This window comes from Nakaseomyces bracarensis (genome assembly GCF_045282275.1).
Source record: "Nakaseomyces bracarensis strain CBM3 chromosome Unknown Scaff2_0, whole genome shotgun sequence".
NCBI classification, from domain to species: Eukaryota; Fungi; Ascomycota; class Saccharomycetes; order Saccharomycetales; family Saccharomycetaceae; genus Nakaseomyces; species Nakaseomyces bracarensis.
The window spans coordinates 112,315-134,589 of record NW_027263961.1 but is presented as its reverse complement, the minus strand read 5'-3'; the positions used below and the strand labels follow the sequence as shown (position 1 = coordinate 134,589).

Sequence of the window (22,275 nt, the reverse complement as noted above, 5' to 3'; positions counted from 1 at the left end):
AAAAGAAAAAGGATGACACTATCTCCGAATAAGATTGTACCTGCTGGTTCAGGTAGTGGGAGTGAGAGGGGTTTAAATCGGACGAGTTCATCTATTGGGAAGGCGCCGTTGAAAGGTGCGTTGAGTCAGACTCATATTGGGAGTGGAGGGCATCTGTATATGTTGGATCCTTCTACGAGGCCGAAGTTAACTGCCAAGTACTCTTATGGATCTGGGCAGGGACAAGGAGCAGGACAAGGACAAGGACAAGCTGGGATAGGTGCAAGTATAGGGCTGGGAACTGGACAAGGTTATGGTATGTATGAGTCTGGATCCTTCAGTAGGACGCCTTTGAATTCATACGGCTCGTCTTACGAAGATAAGCTTCTCGGTGCCAATAGAAGACGTATGGGTGGACTACATGGGAGCCAGTATCCTAAACCTCTTCATCCGCATCATCACTCTAACTCATATATTCATAATAGGACTAAAAACCAGGTTAAACATGAAAGTAAGAAATCAACCACAAAATTTCACTTCAAGACCAATTATGAAATATCTAGTATTGATAAAGTTAATGATCACTCATCACAAGGTATAGTATGTGCCGGGAAGCAGCACTTAGGCTACTATAAGTTTTCTACTGTTGATAACTCAATTGTGTGTGTACATGACTTCATTCAATCTACTAATACAGCCACGCCTAAAAATAATCAGTGGATCCTGCCGAACCTTTCTAAAAGGACTAAAGGAGCTAAGATCAGTAATACAGCAGACATTAAATGTGGATTTCAAAATTATAGCCATATGTTTGCTGTGTGTAATAACTCTACAGATATATCATTATATGACATGAACAAATCAGGAAACATTGATAACCCCCTTACACAGGTCTTATCTGGACATACAAGGGCTATTAACAGTTTTGATTTCAATATGGCGCAAACCCAATTACTGATCAGCGGTGGTCAAGACGGTTGTGTGAAAGTGTGGGATTTACGAACAAATTCAATGAAGCAACAAGGTAGAAGTGATATAAATATCAGAACCACATATGATGCTATCAGGGATGTAAAATGGATGCCTTCCTATAATTTTGGCTCCTTTAGCTCATCTGGAGACCCCAAAATTCCAAGCACAGCTACACCAGGATATACCTTTGCCTCCATCCATGACACTGGTGTCCTGCTAAAGTATGATATTAGACAGCCTAATCAAGTTGAACGAAAAATAAATGTACACAGCGGGCCAGGTCTTTGCCTAAATTGGCACCCTCATCAAGACTATATAGCTACTGGAGGTAGAGATGGTAAGTGTTCTGTTTGGTATGTAGGTGATCGGAAACAATCTGAATCAACCCCAATCTCGTCTACATTTCTTCCACAACAGAATATTCCTTCTGCTAGTCATGCTAATTATATAGGCTCTTCTGTTTCCTCTACAATTTTACCAGAAATGACAATTAATACTGGATCTGCAGTGACTAAACTTAAGTTTAGACCAAATTATGATAAAATTCTATCCAATTCATTGATAGCAATGTCATCTATGGGAGATGAAGCTGAGGTTAATATCTATGCATTGGCACGAAAATATATTCCAAAACATTTATTAACTACTGGAAATTCCTCGCTGGGCTTAGTGTGGTGGGATTCAAACCTTATTTTCAATATTGATAAAGCAGGGTATATTAATGGGTGGGATATTTCAAATGAACCGACAGTACTAGACCAACTACCAAAAAACATTGTCAAATGGAGAGATGTAGATGGGAGTGGGTTACTATTTCTCAATCAAGAATACGGATCATATGAAATATCCGAGCAAGAGGACTATTCTGAAAGGGTCACATTCCAAAAACAACATTCACCAACAGTAAAAACGGATACTCCGACACCAAGTACAAGCTTGATGGCCAATATTAAGCGTGGATTGAGTAATAGCAGTGTTAATTATAATTCTGAAAGGGCTACTCCTAAACGGCCAACCTTTGGGATGGGTAGTAAAAACCAACTATCTTCAATGACCTTATCGTCAGTAAATAAATCTTCGACCTCTCTTTCGACCATGGCAACTCAGGATGAAATACTAGAGAATAAATTCCTGAGATCACCACTGATAGTCACTATTGATTTACCAGAGGCATATCAAAATACCAGGAAGTCGAGGATAATAGAACTTAATAAAAAAAGTTACTTGCCTAAGGTTTCGTCTATTAGAGCCTCAAATATTGAGATATTCAAATTTCTTGCTAGGGAATTAGAGTTTTCATTTAGACAGGAGAAAATGATTGATCAGAATTATGATTTAAGCCGAGAGCAAAGTGCTAATGATGAAAATATTAAGCAGAATTTGATGAAACGGTTTGATATAGCCGAGAATGCAACTTGGGCTAACATCGTCAAAGAGAAAACAGATCGCACGAGAGAAAGAACACATTCAACATCGACGAGAAGATCGTCTACAACTAATGATCCATCCGAAGCTGATACAGAATTGCTAAAATCCTACAATACTAATGAGAGTAAATCCAAATTTGAGTCTAATATTACAAAGGAAATACAACAAGAGCAAAACCAAATAAAAAGTATGGAAGATAGAGTAAAAATTCTTCTTGAACTAGTAGAATCAAGTAATCATAACGCGTCTGTTTACTCGATTATTGAAGACCTGCCAAATTTCAAAACATGGATTATGATTAGAGATTCTTTGTTATGGGATTTAAAAGTTTATACTTCATTTGATGGTCAGGATTTAGGTATGGAAGGAGAAGTCCATAAGTCGCCTCTCAGTACTAACATTACCAGGCAACACTCTCTGTTATCGGACTTTAGTAGGTTAGGAACCAGTGAAATTAGCTCCGAATATGCAGAGCATCCCCGTCCGTATCATGGGAAGTCGGAGGGCTCGTCAGAGGCATCAGAAGATGCCAAATCACCGGTATCCATGTTAGGTGAGCAACTGAAAAAAGAAGAAAATAAATTCTTGTTGGGTCGCAGATTCTCGAGTGCTAGCCCTTCGAAATCACCAGATGTCCTTAAATTAAGTCCTCCAGTGAAGCTATCAGAACATTATGTGGGCAGCAACCGAGATAGTGAAATTGAATCCAGTGCCATCGAAGAGGACGAAGAAGAAGAAGCTGATGATGAGATAGATGATGATGTCAGCTTTAGTCAAAAACCTCACCGCAAGAGCAGCAGTAAGAGGGGATTGACAGAAGGTATTCCAATTTTGAATAAAAGGGAAGCTAGGACCTCCTTCATCGACACATTCATGAATAACGATCAATCACCGGAACCGTTTAATAATAGCATGTACTACTCTCGTAAACAATCACCTGGTTTCTCTTACACAAGCCCCAAGCATACCATATCTTCGGCGAGGAGCTTCTCTGCGACACCATCCAAGCTAGCACTTTTGAAGAAGTTCTCATCTAGAAACCTCGCATCCTCACCACCAACTACCCGTACTGCTTCGTTCAATTATACACCTGATAATTCATCTGTTGCAGGTGGACGCCCCACTGGTCCGATTTCCTGTGAGGAAGATAGTACACCTCCTTGGTCTACCTCTAAGCTGCTGAAACAGCTTCATTCCCAGGCCATAGAGATGGGAAACGTGATCCTAGCGGTCAACATTCTCATTTTATTCCAGGACGTCTACCACATTGCTCCAATTGAAATCGTCAAAGACAGCGTGGTCCATTTCGTGCGATTGTTACATCAATACGAACTATTCGAGATTGCCGCAGCAATCCTCAAATACTGCCCGTGGACAGATCTCCTTGGACCAGAGGGCGATCAGTCCACCATCGAGATATTCTGTGACCGATGCGGCGACCTGCTCACGAACGAAACCTCAAAGATGGACCAAACCCGAGAGATAGGCTTCTGGTACTGCGACTCCTGCTCGAAACCGAACACACTGTGCACGTTATGCAACTGCCCACTCAAAAAAATGACCTTGTGTGTCCTCCGTTGCGGCCATGAGCTCCACTTCCACTGCGCCCACGACTGGTTCCTCAAGGAGCAGATGTCCCATTGCCCCGCCGGCTGCCCCGCACCGCCCCTACTATAACACTGCACTATATATACCTTCTAATAAGAATGAACACACAACAATAATGGACCATTGTGTAGTTTGGATAATATATTAAATTATTATTATATGACTAGCTATTTATACATGTGACATATCATTTTATACAGTATTACGTACAATGTGACCAGCAAAATTTTCACAGCTTTCACCTCGTTGCCGGTCTGGCAGAACTTGCGATGGGGGACCTTTCAGCCAGAAGGGCAACTATTGATGATGAGGGCTAGTGAAAGCAGTGGGTAAGCTCGAGGTATAAACGTCATCATTGCTTGATTGGATACAGCTGACAAGGGCCCTTGAAAAGAATTATTCATAGGAAGTAACGCTAACGAGAAGAAACAAGAATGTCCGTTGAAGAAGTTACCAAGAAGATTGAAGAGACTAGTATTGATGCTCCAAAGACTGTTCTTTCGGATGCTAAGGATTTTGAGGTTAAGCATCCATTGAACACTAAGTGGACTTTGTGGTACACTAAGCCAGCTGTGGACAAGACCGAGTCGTGGTCTGATCTGCTACGTCCCGTTACTTCTTTCCAATCTGTGGAAGAGTTCTGGGCCATTGTTCAAAACATTCCAGAGCCACATGAACTACCACTGAAATCTGATTACCACGTTTTCCGTAATGATGTTAGACCAGAATGGGAGGACTCTGCTAACGCCAAGGGTGGTAAGTGGTCTTTCCAAGTTAGAGGCAGAGGTGCTGAAATAGATGAATTGTGGTTAAGAACTCTGTTAGCAGTGATTGGTGAAACAATTGATGAAGAGGACTCTCAGATTAACGGTGTTGTTTTGAATGTCAGAAAGGGTGGTAACAGATTTGCCCTATGGACCAGGACTTGCGACAAGGAACCATTGTCTAAGATCGGTGCCAGATTCAAGCAAGTCTTGAAACTTGCTGACGAGGATACCCTGGAATTCTTCCCACACTCTACTGCTAATGATAGACACTCTCAACCAACCATCACTTTGTAAGATAGCTAAATAATAAAGCACAACGTCGTTTGTTTTTTTTGACAACCCCACATCCATAATAAAAGATTAAAAAATACAATACAATATAAAAATAATATAAAAAATGAAAAAAAAAATGAAATTATTTGATTTGATTTACAAATAGAACCAAAAGCTTTCAATCCATATTGATACAAACAAGATAACGATTTTTCATATCCAAATTGATACAAACAAATAGAAGCCATAAAATGAAAAATTACATTGTTTAAGAAAATCATTAATGAGGATGAATTAGAAGAGTTAAGAAATATTACCATGATCATGTTGAATGTTGTTTGGCTATAAGATAATGAGGAATAAGAACATATAGTTGCAGCTTATACCACTGCTTTTCCATTTTTTGTTATCTCTCATCCAAATATACCAATGTGTCTTTTGGTATTGAATAACTTACTATCAAGTGCTGATTCGTTATCAATCCATATTTTTTATACCTTCCTTTTCTCCTTCGCTAAGTTTTTGTTGCAATTATTCTTTGAAACTTTATAGTCTTACTTTTATATAACATATCTATTTCATTTTTTACTATCCTTATATATTAACATTATATATGTATGAAATATTAATTATACTACATTTATTATTAATTATTCAAGATTGTATTGTAAAACTTGATTTGATATATATGTTAAATATCAATATTTGCAATTTAATAGTAGTGATAAGATGTATATTAAAAAAATGAATTCAATTCTAACAATAATACATTATATCTAGTAGGCACAAAAAAAATACAGGAAAATAATGCAGAAGTGTAACTCTATCGAAATGCAGATATGCAGAAATGCGAAAGGTTCATCGGTGGAAATGAAAGATTTCCTATGCAGTAGTTTATAAGTGGTCATTAATAATGAGATGGAATTATAAAAAAAGGATGGAGAGTCAAAACGTAATAAAAAAAAAGTCAAAGCACTTAATAGTGAGCATAATTAATAGAGTATGGTGTGAGTTCAGTGGTATCACCTGTAGTACATTTTCTTTCAAAAGCCGATACTATTATTCTCTGTTACTATTATCATTATTTGAGGAATTATTAGAGCCCCCTTGGTCTCTATTTTCTTCAGAGTCTTGCTCATTGGTAGGAGTAAAATTCAGAGGATTGTTATGGTTAATTGGAAATGTTGAAACTCTTCCGTCAGGGTTTCTATAGCTTCCGACACCAGCACTGAATATTCCTTCGTTAGACTGTTCAGATGGCATATTAGCTCTCAATCTTCTCTCTTCCAGAGCTCTAGAAATTGTATCTCTTAACGTGACTCCAGTGTGACCTTCAGGATCCTGGTTATTCTCGTTAGTTGCATTATCATTGTTATTGTTGTTTTGTGAAGATCTTAATCTGCCAGCGATTCTACTCATTGCACTAAAAAAAGAATTTCTTGGGGTATCTTGGTTGCTCTCTTGAGATGATTGTTGATTAGGTTCAGTTGGCTGTGGCGTATCAACGGTATTAGCACTGCCACTAGCACTAAAAATGTGATCGAAAATGGATCGCAATCTGTTGTTCTGTTCTGGAGGACCTTGATCTGGTTGGTTGGTAACAGGGTTGATCAGAGAGATAGGCATCCATTGAATATGCATTGGAGTTCTTGCAACATTAGAAGCACGAGGTGGTTGTATCCCAGGAGGAAATTGGCCTACAGGAGGTAGACCCAACCCCTGTTGTGGCAATTCGCCTTCTGTCATTGGTCTCAAGAAAATGATGCTAGTTCTAGAAATTGTCGCATTATTGTTTGGTGCTGCTGAAGATAGTTGTTGATTAGCAGCTGGAGATGTAGAACTAGCCGAAGCACTTTCATTGACATTGGCTGTGTTTTCTTGATTGCTTGGGGCAGGGGAAGCCGTAGCATCAGGATGGGATACATCATCATTAGACTCTCCTTCAGCAGTATCAGCATTTGGAGGAGCTCCGGTAGTATTATAAAGCATCCTTCTGATGGCTTCAAAGGCTTCCATGTTCGACGAACCCTCGTTATTTTGCGGCCTTTCATTCTCATTATTTTCAATAATCCTCTTTCTGCAGAGGGGACAAGTGTTCTCTAATCTAGTCCATTGGTACAGGCAGCTTCTACCAAAAATATGTTGACATGGGAGTTCAGTAGGCGAGTGTGCGAAAACAGGTTCTTCTTCAGGGACTTGTTCGGTTGCAGCACTGGCTCCAGGATTGCCTGTATCCGCAACAGGTCTTGTGGTCTCAGAACCAGACTGTGTAGATCCATCTTGGTTGATATTGAAGTGCGTATTAGTATTCTCACGTCCCACTGGGTTTAGAATAGATGGGATAGATGTACGTTCACCCTCGACACCATTACCTATGGACATGGCGGTCATGTAGGATGAAGGAGTTTCAGAACCGGTTCTTTGAAGCTTGTTAATACTATTGGAATCCACAGCATCTTCATTTTCTTCATCTTTGTCTAATGAACTCTCTCTGCTACGTTTCTTACTGTATTCATCAGTTTCTTCAGATTCATCCTCAAACGGTTCATAGCAAATACTGCAGCTGGAGTTTTCCTTTTCTGGTAGTTCTTCGATCCTCTTGGTAGGAAGGCTCCTGAAGGCCTCTAACGTGATACCCTTTGGTCTGTTCATCAATTCCTGAAACCTACGCATAGCCAGCTCTGCTGCAATAGTTATAAATGAGTTGAGCCTTTCCGGTGAAGTAAGAGGTACATCCTGGAACGACAGTATCAGGTCAGGACTCTCAGTAGCATTATTATTGGATAAAGAGGCAAGACGTGTTGTAGTACTCACACCGGGACCCATACCCGCATTATGTATGGTGGTCGGATCAGTGCTGCCAGGGTTACTAGACCCTACTGCCGACGCCTCCGCATGGGCATTAGTACTGTTAATCTCCGTCAAACCCTCCGGAGTGAAATACTGGTACTGAATACGCACCGTAACATTACTCCGTGGTACATCTTGCGTATCATTTACATTTACATCGTTGCTACCATTGTCATTATCGTTCACGTCCTCCGACGGGTTTCTGTCCTCTTGGTTAGACATTATGTTCCTAATAAAATATGTGTATAAAAGATATTGCGGATTGGATTAGTCGTTTTAAGGGCAATAGAATGGGGTTTTGTGTATAATTCTTTTCTTACCATATATTATACCTAATCTTCGCCGAAAAAAAAGCAGAAAACAAGCAACCAGTCTTATAATCACTTGTACCTACACCGGTAACCTAAATATATGAACCAATATGTAAAATCATTAATTTTAAAATAGGATCAACAGTTCAATACAACCTTTTTAATTAAAAAATGATGGCCACAGCCAAAAAAAAATAACTAAAATTAAAATTATTACGTCATTCGGTATCATATTCTACGTGTTATCATGTGATTGTGTTTTAAGTATCACGTGACTTGATACTTAAATATATAATATTATATTATAGTAGTATTATAATATAATATTATATATTTAATCAACTAGTTGAGTGATATTGGTTCCAATAGTCTTACTGTTCATAGTGCTCTACTCTGGGTGAATATTTGGTTTTTTTTTTTAATGTTTTAATGTTTTGTATGTATAAAAGATGGATATATGCTATTTGAGTGATATTGTCGAGGAATAGAATATATTTAACACCATATATAATTACAGCGATAATTACAAAGTTTATATGCGTTTATACAATGATTTGAACAGTACTTAATTATACTATGATAGACAATGCTAGCACGATGAAGCCCAGCAGAGAGGAGAGACTGCCGTAGTTGATGGCAGCCATGTTCTTCTTCTCATTGGACTTGGTGCTTGTGGTGGATGTGGCACTAGAAGATCCTGTAGAGATGGCAGTGGAGCGGCCCGAAGAGCCTGAGGTGCTTGAGGTGATGCTTGACACGTTACTGGTCTTGGAACTAGACGTGTATGTTTCGTTGAAGGTGAAGATGTTACCGCCTGTGCTGTAGTCAGATGGGAATACTGAGAAACTTTCGGAGTAGCCGGGAGCTTTGACGGCACTTGGGACTGTACTGACGATAACTTCGATGTCCTCCTCAGAGTCGTCGAACTTGGCCTGTGCAATGGAGATCTCCATTCCTTCCAAGTCGTAGACGACGTATGCATGCGACAAGAAGTTGTCACCGAGGATGATACCGTTATCTGTCTGCGACATGATGTTGAGCAAACACTTGTTACCGTCTTTGCTGATGAAAGATGCCAAATCAGCGTAAATTGGCACACCACTGAAATCAAATACCAGTTCGGTATCATCACTCGCAGAGGGGCAGCTAGCAAGTTTGATCAGACCCGTAGACTCATCCACTGTAGCCTTCAACTGTGACACCACAATATTGAATAATTCTTCGTATATATATGTGATGGTAGTACCGGAATCTAAAAGAGCTGGCATTTTTTGGGCAAATAGAGTGACTTTGCCTTGGCTAGTTTGTAAGCCCATACCGTCAAGGGTAATTTCTAGTTGTATTGGTGAGTCAGAACCTTGATCATATAGGGAGTTAACCAATGGTAGAGTATATAAATCACCGGTGTACTTGCTATGGTCAACGGCACCAAATAGTAGCTGTCCATTGGTTGCATCAGCACTATTCAAAAATAACGAATATGCAACCTTATCAATCAACCCATTCTGCTTTAAAACCAATGGCAGGTTGTTATACCCTGGATCAAAATCCATGTCGTTTTGAGGTTCATAAGACTCTAGAGATTTCAGACCGATACCTAAGACACCAACTGTGGAGTTGGTGACGTTGGCTACAGCTAGCATTAGATTAGAGACGTTGACTCCTCCCAAGTCCAGGACTTCCTGGATCCACACACCATCAGCATAACTGTTATCTCCGTAACTAGTGGAGAACAATGTATCATTTGTTTTATAGGATGAGGAGTCCTCCATATTATACACACCGTATTGGTTGCAATCAATGGTTCTTTGAGCCTGAGGTATGTCAGAGCTTGCTGTTGGGTAACCTTGCCCGTCATCATCACCACCAATACCAATTGCCGACTCCAAAACCGAGTACAATGAGTTGACATCAACATCTCTCTTCCTTAACACACTGTCACGCTTACAGTACGGGTTATTAGAACCCACAACCCAAAGATCAGACGAACCAGTGTCTATCAGGACAGTGACGTTCTGAGGCGGCGTACCAATCAATAAATCAACAGAATAGAAGTCCTGCTGGTTCACAATATCTATCCCTTGGTAACCCTCGCCAGAGTCAGCTCTCTTCCTCAGCATATTACTACGCTTAGCTTCTTCATATGTCTCACCAGTATACTTATCAAACGCTAGCCTCACATGACCAGCAATTGCAGTCTCAAGAAGACACGCTACAACCAAAATACCAACCTTCATCGTGTTAATGTTTGGTTTTTTATCCCGGCAAGTTCTATAACTGTAGCGTATATCAATGAATGGTGTTCGATCAAAGTCATGGTCCCCTCTTTATATATCGAATCAACTAGAAGATGGCTGTCGACACGAAATGTTGTGGACTAAAATTTTTTTTTCGTGTTTCTAATTCATAGACACCTCCTATCTTGATGGAGTTAAAGTCTTATCTAATTTTTTTAAACTATATAGGAGATCTATAGCCACGTCATCAACTGATGATCATCCAGTTGATATTTTTTACTACCTTTAATAACACCGATATATTGCCAACCATCAACCATCAACTGCACCCTCCTTCTTCAAGCACCGCCACTAACAGTACTACCTAAGAGTAAATTTGATGAATATGAAGTTATAAGCCATGTAGAAGTAATACAATATAATCATCTGTAGTTATCATACCACTCCCCAGTTGTAAGTTGTAATTTGAATCTTAGCTTATATGTAGAGTCACGTGAAATAATCACATGACTCCACGTATAATATTATATAATAATCCACGAATTAGTCATGCGATAATACGTATATAACTATATAATTTATCTCAATTTTCTTCATTCTTAAAGCCTTTTTTTATTGATGATGAAGAGAAGGGCCAAAGTGAGTGAAGAGTGGTATTGATGGCGGGTACTTCTTTAGAATTCTGGATAACTATTGAGGGAAAACTGAGTTTGGTTATAGGTTTAATTGTATATTGCTTTTTCTCTAGCTCCCCCTTTCCCCCCCGTTTAATTTGAGCTTAAAATTACGTGGTATTTCAAAATAGTTAGTGGATAGAAACGGACATGTCTTCTAATGATTCATCCCAGGATGTCCCTAAGCCTGAACAGAGTGCTCCTGCCAAGTCGATTCAGCATAAACAGATACAGGAACTTACAGCGCGGTTTAAGCAGCTTGTCAGTGAGGCGAAGAAAGTCGGAGAGACCACACCTAGAGGTAAAGAATTGTTGCTACAGGCAGCTAAGCTGAAGGCAGTATATGAGAACTACACGAGGAGGCAAGCTCTTGCTCGGGCACAGCAAGCACAAGCACAAGCGCAGGCACAACAGGGTCAGGGCGCAGCACAAACGCAAACACAATCTTCTGCACATGCGTTAGCACAAGGTGGGTCCGCTAGTGGGTCTAGCGGTTCACAGCCGAATGCCAGTGGAGGTAGTTCAGGAAGTAGTGGGAGTCAGTTGGCTAATATTATCAAGCAAGTTTTGACCCCGGAGCAAAATCAGCAATACGAATCTCTTTTACAGAACTTTCAAGCACGTGCAAGTGCTATTAAGGACAAACATACATTTATCAAGCAGAACATCGATAGACTTGTTGTTGAGATAAATAAACAGACAGATGAGGAGGCTAAGAAACAATTGAATGAGAAGAAAACTGAGTTATTGAGGAATATAAAGGCTATTAGACTGGAACATCAAGCACTACAGCAGGAACTACAGAACAGTAAGAAGAATTTTTACATAGAATGTGCAAGACAGAACCCGGCTTTACAGCGTCTGCTGCAAAGAAGCTCACAACAACAGAGGATGATGCAACAACAAAAGCAACAACAACAACCTTCTCAGGCTGCCACCCCAGCCCCGGTTGCTAACGCACAAGGTTCCGCTGCAGCAACTGCTCCACAAACAGCTCAGGCAGCAGCTCCTGCCCCTGCTGTACCCAGTACTGAAAATATGAACCAACCCATAAAACAAGAGATGAAACCTCCAATAAAATCTGAAGCTAGTGGCTCCACGCCCGCTACGCAAACACCAGGTAATACAGGTAGTCAGCAAGGTATGACACCTAATGCCCAAGGACAACAATCTCCAATTACTAATGTTAATGCTGCAGCATCATCTGCTAGCTCTAATACGGTAAGTAAGTCTTCCATATTCAAGCCTTCGGACCCTACTGTCCCTATTGCTGATAATTTATCAGTGAAGCCACCATCCCCTGTAGCTTACCGTTCCAACAGACCAACCATTTCTGACGGTTCTGCAATGAATGCTACTGCTTTAAATACCCCAGCCGTTACCACACTACCACCATACGAAATAGATACCGATAGGGTGATGTCTAAGCGTAAGTTGCGTGAGCTAGTTAAATCAATCGGTGTAGACGAAGGTGACGGTGAGACAGTAATCGATGGTGATGTCGAGGAAATTCTATTAGATTTAGCAGATGACTTCGTTACTAACGTAACAAGTTTCGCATGTAGATTAGCAAAGCACAGAAAATCGGATAATCTTGAACCTAGGGACATCCAACTCCATTTGGAAAGGAACTGGAATATTAGAATACCTGGTTACTCAGCCGATGAAATTAGAAGTGTACGTAAATGGAATGCTTCTGCAGCTTATAACCAGAAGATATCAAGCATAACCTCAGAAAAGACAGCCAATAATGCAGCAGCTGCAAGCACTATCAGTAATAAAGGAAAACCTTCAAATTTCCAAAAATAATGAAATATTAAAAAACAATATCTATATGTATAGAAATATATATGAATATAAACGAACATATTTAACATATTAATCCATAACCAAATAAATTAATTAAATAGGATTATTAGGAATATGTCCATAAATTTATATGGCGAATTAAAAATTGTGCAATTATTATTATATTAACTCAAAAACACAGAAAATGTAAAAGCAGGGAATTAGAATTCTATAAATATTATGATTATTTAAAAAGGAGTGTATAATAAGTGTCTAAGATGATTTGAAAATAGAATAAATAAGGAAATTATTATTGTACAGTTATGGTTTTTGAATGAATTGTAAGTGTAGAAAATTAGGTTGGGAGGTACTAGTAATATAATGTATTAACGGAATCATAAACAACAAACAAACAGAAGCATAGAAACTCATGAGTAAATAATCATATCTCATCAATATTAGAAAATAAAAGAAAATGGGTTAGTGACAATTAATAAAACAGAAAATAAAAAAAGAAATTTTTGCGATTGTAATAAAAAAAATGCCAATTGTAGTTTTTAATTGTAATTTTTTTTAGTAGTTCAAGCCCACCTTCCTAAGAGAGCCATGACACCAGCACCAGTTGCCATAATTACATAAGCATATAGCATTCTCTTGAAACCACCTTCACCTTTGAACTGCGAAGAGAACAAGAATTCATGGGCCATTAACTCAACCAAACCAGTGTACACTAAGATACCAGCTGAAATAGAATCAAATACACCGTTTGTGATCAAGGCTTTTCTGGAACCTGGAGAGAAAGTGTGTCTTACACCGATACCAATGGCAATAGCGATGGGTGTACAAATAGTGAAGCCGAAACCCAATAGGAAAGGTAACCAACGCTTCTTGTGTGGCCAGTAAGTCTCAGCCAGTCTAGTTCCAAGACCGAGACCCTCGAACATCTGGTGGAAAACGATAACGACGAATAAAGTTCTGAACTCTTCACCGGCGACTGCAAGGGAAAGACCAATGAAGACGGAGTGGAAGATGATACCGAATTCCAAGATGAAAACCGCGGTAAGTTGGTTTAGATATTTCTCAGAGTTCTTCTTCTGCTCTGGGGTCATGTTTGGAGTAATATCCTGGTGTTCCAGGTCGTGTGAAAAGTGATTTCTGCCAGGCACGTTAGCCAGAGGGTCATCGTTAGTAGTTTCTTGTACTTGGCCGTTTTCCTTTGATATACTGTTAGCGTGCTGGTTCTTTGAGTCACTGTAATCTAAGGAATCGTCGTACATGTTAGTGGCATCGATGAGGTTCTGGTACTTGCCGTCATCTCCGAAATGTGGCAGCTTGTACTTATCATCATCTATATTGTTGTGAGTGTGGCTATGACCACCGAGCGACTCGTCGTCAGCGTCCTCATCCACATCCATGAGCCTGTGGGCGTTAAACTCAGATGGCATGTTGTGAGAGTGGTTATGCTCACCGGCAGTCTCACCCATCGAGAGGTGAATGTAGTGGTGGGAGACAATCTCCACCAGGAACAGCAGGAACAGCGACATGAGACAGATACCGAACGCCCAAGGGTAGTCTGCAAACGTACCACCCAGACAAGGGTTTCCCAAGTTATCGGCAGCTGGCTCTAGCAAATGCACGAACGCAGTGGCTATGATGACACCCGAACCGAAGAACTTCGCTATAAAGAACACCCACGAGGGCACTCTGACAAAAGAATAACGAGACGCCAGCAGCGGGAAGTACACACCAATGGCCGACGATATAAGCACCATGAAAACCGCAAGGATACGCAGCTTAGTCTTACCATCAAACTCATTCTCTTCCTCACATTGAGGCTGCTCTTCATCATCTCCATGTCTCTTAAAGAGCTCCGCTACTATTACATCCATATTGATACGTTGTGATATGCGATATGTTCTGATATGTTCTGATATGTTGTGATATGATATGTTGTGATATGATATGATATGCTATGATATAAAACCGTGCTCCTTAAATACTCATTTACTCTATCTGCGACATAACCTTAAAGGATACCTTATTGTCCTATCTGCTATGATAAGGAAAAAACTTTGAGCTCCATTAATGAAGATCCATCAAAAATTTGCCAAAAGAGAACCTGTCAGGTTGTCTTTTTGTCTTTTGTTCTTTCCCTTATATCAACAACCCTGAGGGTTATCATATATCAAGAAAAAGGACATTATAATGAAAAAAATAATATCCAGTTGTGTTTGTGTACAGCGGTTTCTGTGACTGTGCCTTAATCAATTTTTTTTTATGAAAGGTACTGTAAGGGTTATTATTATTTGAATATAATTTATTTTGTGCAAAAAAAAGAAAAGGTGTCATTATTTTGATTAAAAACCGGAAGGGAGCTGGTGGGGTGCGGGTGTTTCTGGGACTGAAATGTCAATATTAAAAGATTTCCTCGAGGGGTTACGGAACAATTCAAAAGAAAAGGTGCCTGTGGGCAGTTGTTCCGGTGCAGAGAAGGAGAACGGAGAGAGAGAGAGAGAGAAGAAGAAAACACCGTACCAAGCTTATAAAAAACAAAAAAAGAAGAAGATGCAGAGAAGGCGATCGCGGGAAGTATTAGGTGGTGATTTTCGGTTTTGCAGAGGAATCGCTGTAGAAAGTGCGGGAATTCTTCGGGAACATTTTTTTCCCGAAGGCATTTCCTTATGTTCAGACATGAATAAGTGTGTGAATCATTAATAAAAGAGCAAAATAAGTACAATATCACATGAGGGAAATTACAAAAAAGAGACTAGATAAAGTTATATTAGAAAGACAATAAAAAAAAAAAAAATAAGAAGGACAAAATAGTTAATTGCTCAGTTCTTGATCAGTTGTTCCATTTGGGAGACTACTTCTCTTGTCGGCGATTCGTCCTTACGCGGACGGCCACGTTTTCTTGGGGATCGTTTGATGACGACGTTCGAGTACTTTTTCCCACCGATGCAGATCATTCTACTCCGGTGGACGGCTAGGGCGTCTTCTCTGTTGAATTTCTTACCACAGGGACATGCATAGCTCTTCTCCTGGTGGGTTTTCTTGTGTCGTACTAGGTCGTGGTTGCGCACGAAGGCCTTATCGCAGCCGTCGTAGTCGCAAACGTAGGGCCTGTCTTCTAAGTGCGTCTGGATGTGCGAGCGGATGTTGTACCTTCTCTTGAACAACTTCCCGCAGCCTGGGTACATGCACTCGTACTTACGGTCCGGGAGCTCCTTCACGTAGATGTCTATGCTGCCCCGGGGCAGCGTGGTCAATTTCCTGGTTATCTTTGTCGGACTCGAAGGTATGCTCTGCATACCGTCTTCCTGATGCTGATTGGCTGAGTCGTACTCGAAATCCTCGTCTTCCTCATACAATGGCGCATCCATGTATGTGTTCTTGCTGAAGTCAAGACGCACTGGTGATCCAGGCTGTGAGAGTTTGACGTCTCGGGCCTTCAACACCGGTGAGGGGCCGGGAGATGAGGATGATGTCCCAAAGTAGTTGCTACTGTGAGCATTATTATTATCTCCGTACCCGAGACTGCTGCTTTCCTGTGGACTGGGGCTGCTTCTCGCTGGGCTGCTCGATAAATCCGGAGGAAGCAGCAATGAACTGTCAACTAAGTTTAGATGAGGGGTCGCTGAAATATTGCTCATACTTGGGTGCAATTCTTGCTCATTCTCATTTTCATTCTGATTTCCATTTCCATCTTCATTGTCATTGTCCTCAAACAATTGAACTCCCTTTTCTTCTTCATTATCTAATAGCTCATAACCCATCAAATCTCTCTCAAACCTGTCTAATTGAGTTCTTTTGGCCTTACCTGCAGGTGTAGCACTGGTAGAGCCTGGTATCGTCGGCAGGATGTCGATCTTGTTGCTATTGTACTGTTCAGAAACCGGAGGTACATGTAGACCTAAACCTATCACCGGTGACATTGTGACAGATTGGGGTGATATTGTCACATTATGTAAGGCAACAGTCTCGTCTCTATCAGGTTTCGGTGTAGTTAGCGTCCTAGGCGTAAATGTCATTGACGAGACTCTACTCTTTGGTGTGTAAGGTGCTCTTGTAGGTCTCTTGGAAATCGATATTGAGGACGATCCTTCTTGTGGGTTAGTATTAAAACCATTGTCCTGAAAATTTAGTTTCATGTTTGGTTTTAGATAGTTTGAATTCCGAATTTTCGCCCCAAGACGACTGTTGTCCCTCTTCATCGGAGAACCATTGAAAGCAGTATTACTAGTACTTGCACTCATTAATGATTTGGTGGCATCTAGTTCATTTTCCTCGAGCATTAGATCAATATACTCGTTACCATTATTGCTCAAAGCAGGAGAAAGAGAAAAATCCTGCTGCCTCGAGTCAGGTTGCGAAAGGTGCTTTTGCTGTTGAAGTGCTTTTTGGAGCTGGAGCTGAACTTGCTGCTCGACAGTTTGATCAAGCTTCTTAACAACCTCGGCATTCAATTCTTGCTGGATTCTAAGAGCTTTGCGAAGCTCTTCTTGTTGTTTCCACAAAGCTTCACCCAATGGAGAGGATAACAGCTCAATTGATGCTTTATCATTAAAGTGGGCTTTGCTACCTTCCGATGACTTGTTATTATTATCAGTGTCAAGGTTCCATACACCCTTTGACTTCTTTGCTTCAAATACTGGCGCCTCAAGTATATCTAGATCCTCAATCTCTAAGTTTATGGGGTCGTCATCGACAGCAGCTTTATTGAGAGACTCTTCATTCAAAAAATTTTCAAGCATATAATTATCAAAATCACCATTATTGTTATTATTGTTACTATTAATATTATTATCATTGAGAAGCATAGCCATATCAAAATTCATATCATCGTTTCCAAACGAAATATTGAGATTATGGGTATCTTTGAGATAGTAATCTTCATTTGAAGTTATTTTTGTACCCCAGTCAGCATCCATTTTTGTATGCTTTTATTCTATTTTATTATTCTTAAAGTATTACCTTATATTTGCTTAAGTCTAATGAATCGTAGTTGCGTTTTTGATGAATATATTTGTCCCTATTGTAAGTTTATTTTGTTGATACCGTCAAAGAAATGCCAGCTTCCTTTTTTTATGTTATACCTATTATTTCTTCAAAAACGTTTATTTGATTTAGGAATGAAATCAGTCCAAATACACAGTCTTTCAATATCCAAAGATTTGTTTCTTGCTGGATCAATAATCCTTATAATGTTATATCTTCGATATCTGAAAAGAACTATATCTGATATATATGGGGATCTTCAAATCTTTTTATTTGTTGTTCTGTTATCTATCAGATCTTTCCCCCCCAGGATATAAAGAACTGACACACCACCCTATATGAATAGTACATCATTTATCGTAAGGTCTCAGCTATACTACTAAAATTTGCTTAGTTCCTCATTGTTGTCAATTTTATTTTTTTCGCTCGTAGTTTATTTACATTTTGCCTAATTAGGTATCATTATTGCGAAATGCCATTACCCAATTAGGAAACTGGGTATCAACACAACAAAACAAATAGCTAAAAGGGCTCTTACTAGAACCCAAAATAGTCTTTATATTTAGCAATTACCATCACCTCTGTTTTATTTTTGGATTTCCCTAAACTAATCGCCAACAACTTTATGTTTGTGATATAATCCAACCGATATCATAGTTGTGCTCTATTTTTCCATTTCTTTGAAACACCCCTTTGCATCATAGTAAGAATTATTCCTAATTTTGTGATACGAGTTTGGCCAATTCTAGTTAATAGTCTTTACTATTAGTTTTATACTTCCATCACCGCGATCTATAAATGATGGTATATACGGCCCATGTGATATTTCGTAGCTTACTATACTATCAGATTCAACCATTGCAATTAAAGCCACGAATAGTTTAATCAGATAATAATTAGTTTAAAACTCCGGAAGGATTGTAGTACATCTTATCTAAGGTTTCAATTGCAAAACTAATATATTATATAAATGTCTTATTTCAAGCACAAAGTTTATGCAGCTCGTGGTGAAGGTGGGGAAAATCTTGTGACCTTAGGTGATAACGTACCGTTCGTTGAACGTCTTCTTGATCCTTCAATATCAGAAACTCAGTTGAAGTCAGAAGTTTGGCAGACAATTCTTGATTTGGGTTTATGGGATGATATAGAGGGCCAGAAGGTGGATGAAAAGTTTCACCTTAGGAAGATAAAAGGTGCTTTAACTAACGTTATTTACGAAGCAATTTACGACAACAAGCATTCGATACTATTGCGTATATTTGGAGCTAAGTTGGAAGCAATTGTTGACAGATCTTACGAGATAACTGTTTTACAACGTTTACAAGATGCTAACTTGAAAGGTCCACGAATTGTTGGATGTTTTGTTAATGGTAGATTCGAAGCATACATCAGGGGATCATCCTCTGTGGCACCCGATACTCTATGTGATCCTTGGATAATGAAAAGTATTAGTAGCTCTATGCATACATTACACAACTCTGTGCCACTATATCCATACGAGAGAAAATACAAGTATGGATCATGCTTTCACAAGCTCGAGGAATGGAATACCATCCTCGATACCGTTGGGTCAGACTGGATTAATGACGAAGAGAACCTTATAAAGTATTTACACTGTAATGATTGGGAGTTTTTCAAGGGGTCAGTATTGAAATATAGGGATTGGTTGTTTAATAACTGTAGTTATAATAGTGTGAACGATTTTGTTTTTGCTCATAATGACTTACAACATGGTAATGTTTTGCTTATTAACCAAGAAGATACAAAAAAGAGAGAAACAATGTTAATCGATTTTGAGTATGCAGGTCCTAACGCTATTGCCTTCGATATTGCAAACCACTTAAGTGAATGGATGCATGACTATGACAAGATTGAGTCATATCAGTGCAATTACAAGAGATTTCCTAAAACTGATAAAATAAATGAGTTTATCAAGTTCTACTTGGATTGTAACAGTGACAATATGAATAACTTAGAAGAATCTAAACTATATAATGATGTTCTAAATTGGAGACCATGTTCCCAGTTATTCTGGTCTATATGGGCCATTCTTCAAAGCGGAACCATACAATCTAGTAGAGCCTCATCCAATCAGTCTACTCCAAATCCAGTCACTGAGACAGATGATACATCATTTCAATATTTACTCTTTTGCCAAGGAAAACTTTCTACGTTCTGGGGTGATCTCATACAATTCGGGATCATTGATAAAGATGATCCGCATTTAATAACACAGACGGTAAATTACATAAATATATAAACTTAACGATTTAAAAGTATATGATAGAATGATTAAAATTTTGTCTTGCGAACTTTTATGTACAATTAAGTACTGAATGATTTAAAGTTTATTTGACAGAATGGTAAGAATATCTGAAAGAATACGAATTATACAATAAATAGGCACCAAGAGGCGGAAGTAGTGCCGATATCGATAACAGGTTTTTGATCAAAAGTATTTATATGTAAACCTGCTATGACACTCATATGTAATATTTCCGCTTTTTGGCATGAATATGTAATTCCAAACAGAAGCACTGCAAATGAAAGATATGAAAAAAAGATAAACCTCTTAAGCTTTACTAAAAGATTTGGTCTATTACTATTTAATTTACCATAGTAACATCTTCTTAGGATCTTCAATCAATTCTTTAACAGTTCTTAGGAAGGTAACTGCTTCTCTACCATCAAGCAATCTGTGGTCATATGTCAGAGCTAGGTACATCATTGGTCTGGAGACAATTTGTCCGTTAATAGTAACTGGTCTTTCCTTAACACCATGTAGACCCAACACCGCGGTTTGTGGCATGTTGATGATTGGAGTACCATATAGGGAACCAAAGACACCACCGTTAGAAATGGTGAAGGTACCACCAGCCATATCTTCCAAAGTCAATTTACCATCTCTAGCCTTTTGACTCAATCTGACGATCTCTTGCTCAATTTCTATCACAGATAGGGATTCGGCGTTACGCACAACTGGAGTCACTAGACCCTTTGGAGTAGCAACAGCAATGGATATATCCGTGTAATCACGGTAGACGATTTGATCACCTTCAATGGCACCATTTACAGATGGGATGTCCTTAGCTGCTAGAGTGCATGCCTTAGAGAATAGACCCATGAAACCAAACTTGGTACCGGTCTTCTTAATGATCTCATCCTTATAAAGCTTTCTCATCTCCAACAATGCAGACATGTCGACTTCGTTGAATGTAGTTAGGGAAGCAGCAGTGTTTTGAGACTCCTTTAATCTCTCTGCGATTCTCATTCTCATACGGTTCATCTTGACCCTGTTTTCGTTACGGGAGAAGTTCGTGAAAGATGGGGTCTGTTGAGCCTCTTGCTTTGGAGCTTCTGGCTTCTTCTCAGGAGCTGGAGTGGTCTTTACCTCAGCCTTTGGAGCCTCCTGCTTTGGAGCAGCCTGTGACTCAGCTGCAGCGGCAGGAGCAGCAGCATCTTCCTTTGGTGCTTCCTTGGCCTCCGAAGCGCCACCAGCTGGGGCACCACCTTCCTCAATCTGAGCCAATTCGTCACCAACGGTAACAGTGTCATCCGGCTCGAAGTTCAACTTCGTAACAGTACCAGAAACTGGAGAGTTCACCTCCATATCAATCTTATCCGTTTCAATGGTAGCCAAAAGCTCATCAGCCTCCACAAACTCACCAACTTTCTTGGTATACTCCTTCAAAGAACCCTCCGTAAGCGATTCAGCCATCGATGGCACTTTTACCGAAGTAGAAGCCCAACGGTATTGTGCAACATACGGAATCCTCTGCAATGGCACTCTCACCTGTGGACTCACTCTTCTCAATACAAAAGCCGATCTAGACAACATATTTTTCGTTCTTTATTTAGCTTGGGCTTGTTTTAATTGATATCCAAACCTCTTAGTTTAGAAATCAACTCGATGGTTATATATGCAAAGACAAGAAGAGGGAAGGGGTTCCCTTAAGGACCGTCTTCTCGGAATCCCACTTGTGTGCTATTCCTCCTCTCCCCACAGAAGACCCCGCACAGATCTTCTTTTACTAGTACAGAGTGCAGAGTGACAGAGTGCAGAGGCACAAGCACAAGCAGAGAGAGCTATATTCTAAGAAGAAACCACTCCGAAAATCGCTTACCCGACTTTAAGATTCTATCTTCTTTCTGATTCGTCAGCTCCTCTCCTACATCAATGCGCGTTTACCTGGTTCATATTCGTTCCCGTACACAGTTATACTTTATGAGGAGGGTAACAGCGTATCATTCGTATACTATGATGTAAACAATTCGTATACCAGGACACCGGGTAATGTTACTTTTCAATTTTTAAATTTTTTTGGCGGCGGCTCTTTTTTTTTTTGTCACAAGCGCAGATGGTTTTCCGTCCAATCAGGAAGATCTTATA

General features: G+C 39.6%; 9 protein-coding genes across 9 annotated transcripts; 4 read left to right on the top strand and 5 right to left on the bottom strand.

The window, feature by feature from the left end:
- Positions 1–12: 12 nt before the first annotated feature.
- RTC1 (Rtc1p) lies at positions 13–4,056 on the top strand (the record flags this gene model as incomplete). The annotated part of the gene is made up of 1 exon (XM_071050349.1): positions 13–4,056. One exon carries the CDS (start codon positions 13–15, stop codon positions 4,054–4,056), a length of 4,044 nt encoding a protein of 1,347 aa, XP_070908595.1.
- A 365-nt stretch (positions 4,057–4,421) lies between these two features.
- On the top strand, positions 4,422–5,048 carry CDC33 (translation initiation factor eIF4E; the record flags this gene model as incomplete). The annotated part of the gene is made up of 1 exon (XM_071050348.1): positions 4,422–5,048. One exon carries the CDS (start codon positions 4,422–4,424, stop codon positions 5,046–5,048), a length of 627 nt encoding a protein of 208 aa, XP_070908594.1.
- A 1,038-nt stretch (positions 5,049–6,086) lies between these two features.
- Positions 6,087–8,099, bottom strand: SAN1 (ubiquitin-protein ligase SAN1; the record flags this gene model as incomplete). Its single annotated transcript, XM_071050347.1, has 1 exon — positions 6,087–8,099. The coding sequence occupies one exon, from the start codon at positions 8,097–8,099 to the stop codon at positions 6,087–6,089; it is 2,013 nt and encodes a 670-aa protein (XP_070908593.1).
- Positions 8,100–8,757: 658 nt separating this feature from the next.
- Positions 8,758–10,425, bottom strand: MKC7 (aspartyl protease; the record flags this gene model as incomplete). The annotated part of the gene is made up of 1 exon (XM_071050346.1): positions 8,758–10,425. One exon carries the CDS (start codon positions 10,423–10,425, stop codon positions 8,758–8,760), a length of 1,668 nt encoding a protein of 555 aa, XP_070908592.1.
- An 824-nt stretch (positions 10,426–11,249) lies between these two features.
- TAF12 (Taf12p) lies at positions 11,250–12,908 on the top strand (the record flags this gene model as incomplete). The annotated part of the gene is made up of 1 exon (XM_071050345.1): positions 11,250–12,908. One exon carries the CDS (start codon positions 11,250–11,252, stop codon positions 12,906–12,908), a length of 1,659 nt encoding a protein of 552 aa, XP_070908591.1.
- Positions 12,909–13,468: 560 nt separating this feature from the next.
- Positions 13,469–14,776, bottom strand: RNJ42_00174 (Zinc-regulated transporter 2; the record flags this gene model as incomplete). The annotated part of the gene is made up of 1 exon (XM_071050344.1): positions 13,469–14,776. The coding sequence occupies one exon, from the start codon at positions 14,774–14,776 to the stop codon at positions 13,469–13,471; it is 1,308 nt and encodes a 435-aa protein (XP_070908590.1).
- A 945-nt stretch (positions 14,777–15,721) lies between these two features.
- Positions 15,722–17,818, bottom strand: SWI5 (DNA-binding transcription factor SWI5; the record flags this gene model as incomplete). Its single annotated transcript, XM_071050343.1, has 1 exon — positions 15,722–17,818. The coding sequence occupies one exon, from the start codon at positions 17,816–17,818 to the stop codon at positions 15,722–15,724; it is 2,097 nt and encodes a 698-aa protein (XP_070908589.1).
- Positions 17,819–18,855: 1,037 nt separating this feature from the next.
- EKI1 (bifunctional choline kinase/ethanolamine kinase EKI1) lies at positions 18,856–20,145 on the top strand (the record flags this gene model as incomplete). Its single annotated transcript, XM_071050342.1, has 1 exon — positions 18,856–20,145. The coding sequence occupies one exon, from the start codon at positions 18,856–18,858 to the stop codon at positions 20,143–20,145; it is 1,290 nt and encodes a 429-aa protein (XP_070908588.1).
- Positions 20,146–20,496: 351 nt separating this feature from the next.
- Positions 20,497–21,723, bottom strand: KGD2 (dihydrolipoyl transsuccinylase; the record flags this gene model as incomplete). Its single annotated transcript, XM_071050341.1, has 1 exon — positions 20,497–21,723. The coding sequence occupies one exon, from the start codon at positions 21,721–21,723 to the stop codon at positions 20,497–20,499; it is 1,227 nt and encodes a 408-aa protein (XP_070908587.1).
- Positions 21,724–22,275: the final 552 nt, after the last annotated feature.